This window comes from Stegodyphus dumicola, chromosome X2 (assembly GCF_044657685.1).
Source record: "Stegodyphus dumicola isolate Sdum_Otavi_A_Nest chromosome X2, ASM4465768v1".
NCBI classification, from domain to species: domain Eukaryota; kingdom Metazoa; phylum Arthropoda; class Arachnida; order Araneae; family Eresidae; genus Stegodyphus; species Stegodyphus dumicola.
Window position 1 is genome coordinate 56,705,507 of NC_140781.1, and position 12,589 is coordinate 56,718,095.

Here is a 12,589-nt window from a genome sequence, read left to right on the forward strand (position 1 = left end):
CAAAAGTCAACCCCAGTGATTACCTTCTTTCTTATTTTCAGTGAAAGTTTTAAAAGCTGTTTTTAATGTTTTTGAAATTATTTCCATTAGTCTAGATATTGGATGCTTCTACTTCAGTAGATGTTTCGTAAATATAATGAAAGAGAGGGGGGGAAGTAAAACATTAAAACAAACCGCTTTGAATTAAATGCAGTCATCGCAACTGCTCATTATAACAATCATTCTCTTGCGATGAAAGGTGAAAAAAATCGCCACCTGATGAGAAACATATCGCATCTTCTTTCGTTATAACGACCACTCTTCTTTGTACAGCGTGATTTTTTTTTTTTTTTTTTTTTTTTTTTTTTTTTTTTTTTTGGTTGGGGAAGGCAATGCTAAGGACCGTTCTGACGACTATAAGCTGTATTACTTCAAATCTGAAAATTGTCTCAAGCTAATGTATCATTTAAACATTAAGTACTGCCCTCTAACGAAATTTTTAGAATCAAATTCTTTTAATACATGGGTTGATAACGATCCGGAGAGAGTCGTATAAATAAAACTCCGTTACATTTACTATATTTTTTATATTTGCCATTAAATTTTCATTGTTGTCAGTTGCTTGTAAAAGTAATTTGTGTGTTTAATGATAAAATTTTATTTTATCTCTTTATGTATGTGACGGAGCAAATAAAACTGCTGATCACTGGTTCGATATGAGTTTAAATTCTATCGAATGGGCCGATGGCTTAGAATTTATCGTGATTTTCCCATGTGTAACGTGAATATGGGTCAGTTTTGCTTAGAAAGACCTCCACGAAAGCCTCCCTTACATAACACCTAGTGTTCTTGATTTGCGTAAACAACTTTAGAACTTCGATGTGATTCTCAGTTAATGTGAATTTTAGTGATTCCTAACATTAAAAGAACATTTCTTACCTGCGCTCCTTTTAAGGCTTTCCTTGAAAGCTCGATCTTTGGATATACGTACATAGCTCCAACTACTTTATTGCAGGATAAACCTTCAACACTATTAAACTTTTCATAGCAATACTGGGCCCTTTCCTTAAGAGATTGTAAAATGCTAGTCTTTTCCTAAAATACATTTAAGATATCAGTATATTTGTCTCAATGATTAGTTCAGTAGATTACTTAAAAGGAACTGATTGGCATTTTTACATTCAGTTTTTTATTAGAAAAGCATTTGAGTATTTTCAAATACAACTCGTGCCAAATGCATGAAAAACCACCAAACTATAACAAAAATAATTTAAAAAGATTCGGTGCTAACGTATTTTCTTGTCGGCTGGGAAAGTCCAGCTAAACTGAAACCAGTAATTCTGGCAGAACAGTTTTAGATAAAAAATCATCCTTTATTTAGATGAATAATCACAGCTCTACAGCTCAACTGAAACCAGTCATTCTGGCAGAACAGTTTTAAGTAAAAAATCGTTCTTTATTTAGATGAATAATCACAGTTCTCTCTCTATTTAATTAGATATTCAAGATGCTATGGATCACACGCTATGGCTGCAACATGTGAGAACATAAGTATAAGCTCAAACTCTCAAATTACCTGGCAAACCAATGCATTAAAACATATTCATGACATCAGTCATTCCAGCAGCCAAAATTCCCTAATAGCATTTAAAATAATAAAATAGTCATCTTTTTATAAATCTGAGTCACATAAGTTTCACCAAATGCGAATGTAAGTCTTATATTGAAGGCGCTTTTAATGACAGCGTCAATGAAGATTCAACGAATCACTTGACGTTATGAGCCATTAAATCCGTTATTTCAGTATTCCCATCTCTCTAGTCATTAAATCTAATATTTAAGAGTTGATTGTTAAATTTAAGGACAAGTTTGGAGGCAGCTTTAATTAAAATAACAATTGTAACTAAATAAAATGACCGAAGTGTTTGTGTAAGAAATTGGAGCTAAATAACATTTTGCTGAAATTCTCCTGAAATTCTGTTGTCCAGGCAAAAGTTCAAAGCTCAGAAGTACTCCTAATTTATCAGAATATTCTTTTCATAATAAAAAAGTTTTAACTTTATATATATATAAATGTGTGTGTGTGTGTGCGTGTGTAATTAAGAAAATGGAAATTTGCCTCTTCGAGCAATAGCTATGAGTAGTAGTTCCCGCCAATATTTTATGTACAAATTAGAATCCTAAATGTTATACTCATAATCTTTCGCAACTTATTTAAGCATTTGCCATATCTACTCATTAAATCATACGGATACTTTAAGATATTGCTCTGAATATTGATAATAAAATGCGCATATTAATTTTAATATACAGACACTGAAATGTTAAACAGGAAATTCGCCGATAAATTAAATTTTAAAAACTTGGTGTATTATCTACGTATTTATCTCTTACATATATGTGTACTAGTCCATGTAAATTTATGAATTTTTACACTCCAAATAAAAAGGTTAAAAACCGTATATAAAAATAAACTTTAAAAAGATTTGAAAGATTTCATGTTTTAAATCAGTTTTCAAAGGTTTTTCGTATAAATATTATCATATAACTGCAAATATAAAGGTTTTGGTTATGCTCTGAGTTTTATGCTTAAGTAAAATGCTGAAAAGAAAAGTAATTTTATTTCAGCTATGCAGATTGTGATTTATCGTCTTATTTTATTGCATCTTTACCAATATTTGGTGCAATTGTGAACATTATCTTCAAGATATTTTATTTTGAACACATATACTAGACATAAAAGTTTGTACGAATTATTTACTGTAAGTTTTTTTCATTTCTGACTTTTACTAGAGATACAGTCCAGTAGTTATTTGGTCTACCCCTGAGAGGAGAAAACGCGCATCTTCCCATATTTCATAGAAATGTTGGAAAATTACTATTTAATTGATGCGATAAATTATTTAAGTACTCTTAGTCAACACCGAATCTGACCGCAAAAACTCACTGTTTTGCTTCAGAAAGTGAAATAGAGAGACTGAAATTATTATTATTATTTAATCTGAAGAGAAAGCAACATTTCTGTTTTTATATGATTTCTCTCATCAACATCACTTCGCTTGCATTTTTATTCGGTATGGTGGTTAGTAGGGCGTTTCCATCTCATCGAGCACGGATTCGAATCCTGAAAAAGTCATTGATATTTGTAAAAGAGGTTGATGGTAGGAGAAAAAAAGTTTCGAGGCCCCCGGATTCCGTTGCCGGCGTTTTTACGATCAAAACTAAAATGTAGTCTGTCATTAAGTCGGATATCAAGTCGCTTGCATTCAATCATGTGCCCAAGCCTGGCAACGACGGGAATTCTCTCCCGTGAGAATTTATAAAGTCGTTTTGATCAGCGGTAGTCAACCCTTAGAACTTCATGGACCACTACATATATAATTCTATATCTGACAGACTACTAATATGAATTAAAAAAAAACCCTTAAATCAGACATTAAAAACAACATATTAAGACGCAAAAAACAATATTCAGATAAAATTTTTTCTTGAAGTTGAAAACCCTACGGTGACACAATTAATAAAATTTTGAAAACATATATTTCTTGGTTAGGAGATATTCGTTGTTCAAATTCGCACAAAACAAACTGCCAGGAAGTGGCATATTGAAGCTAGAATGATTGTCTTCGGCTTACATTCTGAAACTGAAGTTTTTACATCGACAATGAACTGAAAATAATTCTGTTATTCTGATAATTTAACACCGATGCCTGTTATTGAAAAGGGTGGTTATTTCCTCTGAAGATATATTGCTATATGATAAACTATTTGCAAAATTTGAAAGAAGATGGCGGCTTCCAAGGCACTGAAAATTTGAATGTCGCAATATAGCTGACAGAACCACTGACCTGCGACCTATATGATGCAAGAATAATTGTTTGTAGTGAAGGAGGATTTTCAAGCACAAGTCTTATTTAGAACCCATGTTGGATGTTCAAGCACAAGTCCTGTCCTTAGGTTTTGGAATTAAAAGCCATCTAAGAGAAATATCTCAAAATAAAAGTTGTTACCGAACCAACATTCCTGACTTTTCCCTAAAACATTTTTGCTTACGTTTTTAATTTAATTTTTTTCTTAAAGTTATTTATGGGCAATTATTTGTATTATGATTATGTTGTATGCTGTATATTACTGAGAGAAATGTAAGGAGGACGACGAAAAATGCTATTTGAACTGAAACTTCCCTATTTATCAATAGATGGCGTGGGTGATTGCAGTAAATTTCACGAACCTTTTAAAAATAAAAACAAAAATGCTATCTTCTTGATGATTTCTAGTTTTAGACTTGTTATTTTGTATAGTTTTAATGATGCATCTCATTAGTTTTTAATATTAAAATACAAAAACTACTCGTATGTCTTATTGATCAAATTTCGTTTTGTTTTCCGATGAAGAGATCAAGTCTTCAGAATTACAGATAAATGAAAGTAACCTTTTATCTTAGAATCTTTTATTTCATCGTGTTACAATGTTTTCGTCAAGCCTGACCGAACTGGTGGACTCAGAATAGTTTACAAAAACCATTCTTTCAAAAGGGGTCGATGCAATAAAAATGCTGGGTATCCCTGACTAAGAACATTGGAAAAATTGTAACTACATGCAAAACCTTATTCTCCTAATACTGCTTTGCTACTGTTCATTAGTTGAATTAAAATTTATGCAGTCCTAAGTTTTGTAAACATACAATATTTCTAATATAATTTACTTATAAAATAATGTATGGATTTACCTGTTCAAAAAGCTCATAGGAAGGCTCATTTCGTTGCGGTGGATTCGTTATGCAGTACATAATTATCTAGAAAATACAAGTATCATAGCTTTATAACATATTTGGTCTTAAACGAAAGCAATAATATTTCGCTTATTAAGCGTTAAATACTTCATTGATTGCATAAAATGTTTTGAGGACCTTTATGTGCTCATAACTGCAAATTACATTTAAAGAAACAACAGCAAGATTGCGCATGTTGCGTACAGAGTGAGTCAAAAATATGGTTAAAACCTTATCTGGATCATGTGATGACAGTATCATGGCTAGGAGAAGCGAAATAGTGCCAATGGAAACTCATATCTTCAAATTGAAGAAAGATGCAGATTACCGATTAGGATCATTTTATTGCCACAATCGGCTCTTCGTTTCGAAGGCTTTCAGAATCCTTACCGATAGCGGTTCTAATGTGAGTGCTTTTAGAAAGGTTTCTTTTCTGAATATTTTCCACTACAAATCATCAAAGACAAATGGCACTGAATTGATATAACTCTGATATAAGCTCAAATGCGTGAATCTTATTCGAAATGAAAAAAAAAAAAAAAAAAGGTTACACGTTTAAAGTAAACGTGGTATGTTACTGCTATATGGAGTGATGAATAGTACATTAAAGGTACAAGCTTCAAGTTTAATGTACTATTCACCATTTTTTTGCATCCTTATTATACTATTCACCGCTCCATATAGTAACAACCTTCAAACGAGTAACTTTGTAGGATTCTACTGTACTTAGAAACTTGCGCTAATACCCTTCAGACTCTACTAGATTGGAAGCAAGTTGTCGCTTAATATAAAACAAAGGACCAAGAATTAAGAATGTTAAAATAATCTTTTTTATATAACTCTTAAATAAACAGAAAGGCACTGCTCATGCGACAGATGAACCTCCGCTACTTGTGGGTATTTAAATTAACATAAGATAAAGTCAAATTCACATCTAAGTAACGTAGTCCGAAATTACAACGCAAAATAGACTACTTAAGCTGGCCCAAGATAGTTAACGGCATATATTTGAACATTGGCTATCAAAATGCTAAAGACGAAATAAAACTTAGTAAAAGGGGAGATACTAAGTAACAGCAAGATGAGGCTGCCAAAAGCTAGCATCTAAAAATTCAAACCCACAATCTAAATGTACAAACAACTAATTTGTATTCTGTTGAGAACTACAGAAAGAAGGTATGTTAAAAGTTTAAATCATATTTCTTGGCTAATTAACATATAATACCTGTTACGTCATCAGCTACACCTACGCACCTCAGTCCTCTAGCGGCATTTTCTGTATATATTGAGGAGAAGAATAAAATTATTCACTAGCGGAATACAGTCCATAAATAGTGGTTCGTCGAGGATGAAGATCAGTGTCCATTCAAAGCGGCAAAAATAAAATGGATAAATTAACGCAACTAAATCGCTAAAGAGGCGTTATAAAAAGCAAAATCACAAAACTGAACAAGTGCGGGAATAACTTCAAAGAATCCGAAGGAAGTTCTCTTGAATTAGATGTTAAATTACATAAAGTCAAGGAATTAAAAGTTGGCATGACTCACCTCTACAACGACTACTGCAGCGTTGGTGAAAAGCTAGATATTGATGAAAGCTTGAAAAGTATGGAAGAGCTGGACTTATCTCTGAATAATGTGGAGGTAAGAATTAAATACCTTCTTTCAACGATTAAATTAAGTAATACTTCAAAACTTAAAGATGGTGGTATATCAGTTCATAATGAAAGTGAAACTTTCTGTAACGTAAAATTACCTGAAATTCCACTGCCAATATTTACGGGAAATTATGAAGACTTTAGTAGCTTTAAACAGCAGTTCGTTTCTTTAATTGGCGATAATAATAAACTTAGAGATTTACAACATTTCCATTATTTAAGGGTCGACCTAAGAGGAGAAGCAAAACAAATAGAAACAGATCATGATAGTTATTATTCACTTCTTAAAGCTCTAGAAGCTCGTTTTGGAAATAAAAGAGCAATTGCTGATACTCATATACAAAATATATTAAATCATGAAAAAAATCAACAATGAATCCCCCAGGGAATTACATCATTTGTTGGATAATATAAAACATAATTTGCGCGCATTAAAGGCTTTGGAATTTGAACGCAGTAATTTATCTGATGCTATATTAATGAATATATTGCTTCAAAAATCGATAAGGAAACGCGTAAACAATTCGAGTTGACATTAAAAACAAAAGAAGTACCCGCTTTGGATGAATTATTAAGCTTTCTGGAAAACAGAACTTTATAGTATTAGAAAGTTTGTATAGAGACACTGATCAGTAACTAGTGCTGCCTAAAAATATTATTTCAGGTCAAGGGAATATAAAACCTAAGAATTTAATTGTAAGTACAGCGAGAAAAAATATGAAACCATGTATTCTCTGTAACGCGTAAAAATTCTTTACACAGATGTTCTAAATTCCTTACAATGAGTGTCTCAAAACGTAATCAAATAATTCAAGAATCGAAGTTGTGCAACGTATGTTTTAAAATGCATAAAGAACCATGCAAGTCAACTTTTATATGTAGAATCTGTAAAAATTCCGATCATAACAGTTTAATTCATATTGATTCAAAACCCGAAGTTTCTCAGACTTTTTCAAATGAGCCATTGGCGATTGGCGCCGAGAAGAATGAAAAAGATTTCCTATCTGTTTCAATTGCGCAACAGTCTGCGGAAGTATTAGGCATCATATTAACCAGCAAATGTAAACAAACAGGGTGGCTGTGTAAAGATCATTATTTATTGAAACTACATGTGGGAAAAAAGTAAAATTAAAAGGAATAGTGGCCTCATATTGGAATAAGCAGCTACAATATTTTAACTACTGAAGCGGCTGATGCTTTGGAACTGAATAAGCAAAAACGTAAATACAAACATAACGGGAATAAGTGGAGGCGAATATTTTGTAAAAAACAAAACAACTGCAAAAATCTCAAATGAAGATGATGATTGGTGTAGGACTTTATCCTTTTTAAATTTACCTCGCATTACGGAGCTTACACCTACAAATAAAATTGATATTTCTAAAATAGATTTCCCAAAGGAAACTAAATTAGCAGATCCTATTTTTTATATGCCTAGCAAAATTTATGTATTATTGGGGGTGTGAATTATTTTTTGAATTGCTAAAAGCAGAAAGATTCAGGTCATTTGATGGTTCACTAATGTTACAAAATAGTGTGTTTGGTTATTTAGTGACAGGTTCGATTAAAAATTCAAATTCTTATCATTTTTCTGGGTTAATTTCAGAAGATGATAATTTGGATAAATCTGTCACACAATTCTTCGAATTAGAATCCTGTCCTGGTCCTAAATCACGCTAAACATGTAAGTGAAAAAAAGTTTTGAAAAGCAATTCTGTGAGGAGCATTTTATTTCTACACACAAGAGAATTGAAAATGGAAGATATATTGTAAGGTTACCAGTAATTGAATGTAAACTGCCGACGTTGGGAACGTCGAAGGAAATAGCAGAAATGCGATTAAACTTACTTTGGAAGAAATTAGATAAAAATAAAACCATGGTAACAGTATATAAGGCATTTATGGATAAATATCTGTCCCTTGATCACATGGAAGGAATTAGAGACGATAAGTATTCCAATATAGAATATTATATCCCCCACCATGCCATCTTTCGTCCTGAGAGTACGTCAGCTCTCCTCCGCGTCGTCTTTGATGCGTCTTCTAAACTAAGTAATGGGGTTTCTCTCAATTCTATACTGTTAAATGGAGGAACTGTACAGCAAGTGTTTTTTTCTACTGTAGCCAGATTTCGCACTCATAGGTACGCATTTAGTGCAGACATCAAGAAAATGCATCGTCAGATACTAGTGGATGGATGTGATAGAGATTTACAACGGATATTGTGGAAGTCGAGTCTGTTTGCTCCCGTGGAGAACTTATAGATTGAAAACAGTAACTTATGGAACATTTGTGCTCCATTTTTAGCAACTAGAACACTGCGAGCATTAGCGGAGGATGAACAAGGGATATTTCCTCAGACATCGAAGGTACTAATTAACGACCCATATGTTGATGACATTTTATCCGGATCTAATAACTTAGAAGAAGCAAAGAAATTGCAGATTGAGTTACAAACCTTGTTAGCTGCAGGAGCTATGGAATTACATAAATGGGTTTCGAATAATCCAGACGGTAAAATGATGGTAAAATCGAGGAATACATATTCTCATCAGATCAACCTACAGTTAAGACGCTTGGTTTATTATGGCGACCTTCGTCAGATTGTTTTAATTTTAAGATATCTGAACAGTTGTCCGATAAGTTTACAAAACGTGAAGTCCTTTCAACCATCACTCGACTCTTCGACCCATTGGTCTTGTCGGTCCAGTTATTAACAAGGCCAAAATATTTCTTCAAGAAATGTGGAAGAATAAATTCAATTGGGACGATCCCATTCCACCAAGTGAGTTCAAAGTTTGGTTAAAATTTCTAAAGCAGCTACCATAAATTAATAAATTATTAGAAATTCCTAGATTCATTCTTATACCTGAAGCCATCATTATTGATCTTCATGGATTCTACGATGCATCCGAAAAAGCTTTCGGTGCGGTGAGTTATATCGTCTCAAAGGCCACAGACGGAGCTGTGAAAACAAGTTTACTGTGCAGCAAATTAAGAGTTTGCTCAATTAAAGCTCTAACCATTCCGCGGCTGGAACTGTCAGCGGCGCTGCTCTTGGCCCGACTTGTGGCAAAGGTGCTTGTAATTCTTCAAATCCAGTTCAACCATATTTATCTATGGAGTGATTCAACGATTGCGTTAGCCTGGATCAAGACGTCTCCTGAAAGATTAAAAACCTTTGTGTCTAATCGGGTTAAACTGAATTCTTTGTGTCCAAATTTTGACTGGTGGTATGTTCCAACAATCGTAATCCTGCAGACACCATTTCCAGAGGTACCTCAGCTACAGAACTTTTGAGTAATTCCTTATGGTGGAGTGGCCCTCCTTGGGTGACTTTTTACCTTCCAGTACCAGGTGCTTGTGCAACACCAGAAGATGAGAACTTTGAAAAAGAACTAAAACACTCTGGCTTACTAGTTTTATTAATTAATTCAAATTGTGACTTTATTGGTAATTTTTTATCTTTAAGTAATAATTTCACTAAACTTTGTAGAATATTAAGCTTTATTTACATGTTTTTTTCATAACATGAAACATCCCAGGGATCTCAGAAAGGGTAAGTTAAGTGTAAAAGAGTTGAACCAAAGAATAGTAAATTAGGTAATCTAAACCCATTTTTGGATGAGAATGAGATCCTTCGTGTAGGTGGACGTTTACAAAATACAGACTTTGATCAAAACAAAAAGCATCTCAAACTTTTGCCTTCTAGGCACAAACTTACTAAAATTATAATGGAATCCCTGTATATAAGATATTTACATATAAGTCCTCAAACGTTATTACATTACGTGAGGCAGGAATTTTGGCCAATAGGAGGAAGAAATTTAGCTCGAAAAATTGTAAATGAACGTATAACGTGCTTTAAAAATAAACCCAGATCCTCTGAGCAGCTTTTGGGAAACTTACCTGCAGAGATAGTTAACCTTAGTCCTCCATTTTATAACTGTGGAATCGACTTCTGCGACCCATTTTTGATTAAATACAAGGGTCAACGCAAGGACATATTTCAAAAAAATTATGTTTCTATCTTTGTATGCTTCGCCATTAAGGCTACTCATTTAGATTTAGTAACAGATTTATCTACAGCCGCATTAATTGCAGCTCTAAAACGCTTCTTCGCAAGACGATGAAAATCTTCTTGCTTATATTCTGATACTTTGTTGGCTCAAATTAAGAAATAAAGAGGTTGAATAATCTAATGAACAAGGATATTTGAACAAGGATATTTGATAATGAGCTTTTTCCCCGCCAAATTTGTTTGCTTCCAATGAAGGAATGAATTTCCATTTTGCATTGATTATAACAGTGTAATTGCATCTGTATATCTTTATATTTTTTCATATTTGACTTTATTCACTTAATCTTCTTATTTGTTTGAAAATGTGTATTTATTTGTCAATTATGTAAATGTTGAACTGTAATGTAAATGCAAATTTGAAATTGAAATTTGAACGCGGGGTGTATATGTTACGTCATCAGCTACACCTACGCACCTCAGCCCTCTAGCGGCATTTTCTGTATATATTGAGGAGAAGAATAAAATTATTCATTAGCGGAATACAGTCCAATACCTTATAACATCAAACATATAACCATATTTTTAACCCACCTCATATATTGCAGTAATTATTTTACTGGATTAATTTTCAATTTAATAGTATAAAACGCTTTTCCCTCTTAGTAAATATAATTGGCAACTCATTTGCACCTTGCAATTTTGTACGTATTTGCGAATATATATTTCAAAAAGGGAAGCAAAAAAAAAAAAAAAAAAAGAAAAAAAAAAAAAGAAACTGTGCCTTGTGCAAAACGTAGGTTTGGAAATAATGCAATAAACAAAATGTTATACTTCATATATACTCTTCATATGTACTCTGTAAAATGTCATAAAAATTATTTGTAACTACCATGATTCTCAATTAGGAACCTGCGAAAAAAATATGTAATTTCTAAAGGTAATTGATGTTTTTTGTGAAAAAAAATCCATGACTGATTTTTACAATTTTAAAGAAACTTATTAAGAAAAAAAGCTTTTACAAATTTAGTTGTTAACGAATTAATTTGCGAAATCGTACGACTCTTGTAACCATTTACAGTGTAGTAAACGGTTATAGTAAATGTCGGTATATGTCGTCCAACAGTAAATGTCGTTCTGCTTCTGTCTCATAGTAATAGTAGCAGCTGATGAATTTAATTTGTCCCATAGTAATAGTAGCAACAGAAAATAAATAGAGAATGCAACATTCATCACCTAAAACCTAAATTAAATTAAAGAATAAATAAAAATACCGCTCCTAATTTTTATTTTTGAGTTCTCAGATAGTTTCTGGATTTTTTTAATAATTTCGTTTCTGCATTTTAAACTTGTAGGTAGGATCCCTTGGCTGCGATATTCCCTATATGCATGAACTTAAAATTATTGAAACAGTTCATGCTTCATTACTTCCAGCATAACTTGTCGAAGTGACAGAATCGTATCATCCAGTATTTCGGGACAAATATTATCAAAGGCTATGCTTACTGCTTTTATGGTGACACTTCGGCTAGGAGGAATACGTCCAAGTTTTTTCCTCCATAATCTTTGCATTTACGTCAACAGTTTTGTTTTTTCAAAGAATCGACATTATCATAAGATTCGCCTTGACAATTATTTTTGGAAGCATGTTTCGGAATTTTTGATGGTTCATTCTGTTGCACTTAAACTGTTTTGCATCTAACGTAATTGCACCCTTCTGTAACTTTCCGCTTTTCTTTTGATACATCAAGAACTGGACAATCGCAACTTGATTTGCACTTCAAAATTCGCTTTCTTTCATCTTACTTTTACAATGGGTTGATATTCAACTGAAATAAAACAAGTGATTTCTATCAGGTGATGAAGTTAGGAAACTAGTTATAATTCGTAATCATGAGGTTATCCTAAAAATGTAAAGATGTGTCAAAACAAATATAAGTTAATCTGAATTTACCAATAATTACCGTTTAAATATTCACTTGCTACTATTATCAGTATTATAATTTCATTCCTACGCATCTTCGTACGTGGCCTCTACAAGTGTTGCAATGAGCTTCCAAATTTCTAGACCCCAAGGGGAATTCCTTTCTTTATATTAATTAGTTATTTGAACATTTTGCCTACTCTAAAACATGTTCCTAAACGAATATAATTAAAATCCAAA

General features: G+C 32.6%; 1 protein-coding gene across 3 annotated transcripts in view; it reads right to left on the reverse strand.

Annotated features, from left to right (window-relative positions):
• LOC118198631 (alanine aminotransferase 2-like) overlaps nt 1-12,589 on the reverse strand; it is a 77,824-nt gene that overhangs the window by 18,379 nt on the left and 46,856 nt on the right. For 2 of the 3 annotated variants that reach the window (XM_085808882.1, XM_085808881.1), the window contains 2 exons: nt 4,709-4,774; nt 919-1,074 (listed from right to left, as the gene is read on the reverse strand). In XM_085808882.1, coding sequence (XP_085665008.1) covers nt 919-1,074; nt 4,709-4,774 — 222 coding nt within the window. The remainder of the gene's footprint in view (nt 1-918; nt 1,075-4,708; nt 4,775-12,589) is intronic. The other variant, XM_085808883.1, reaches the window with a different exon arrangement.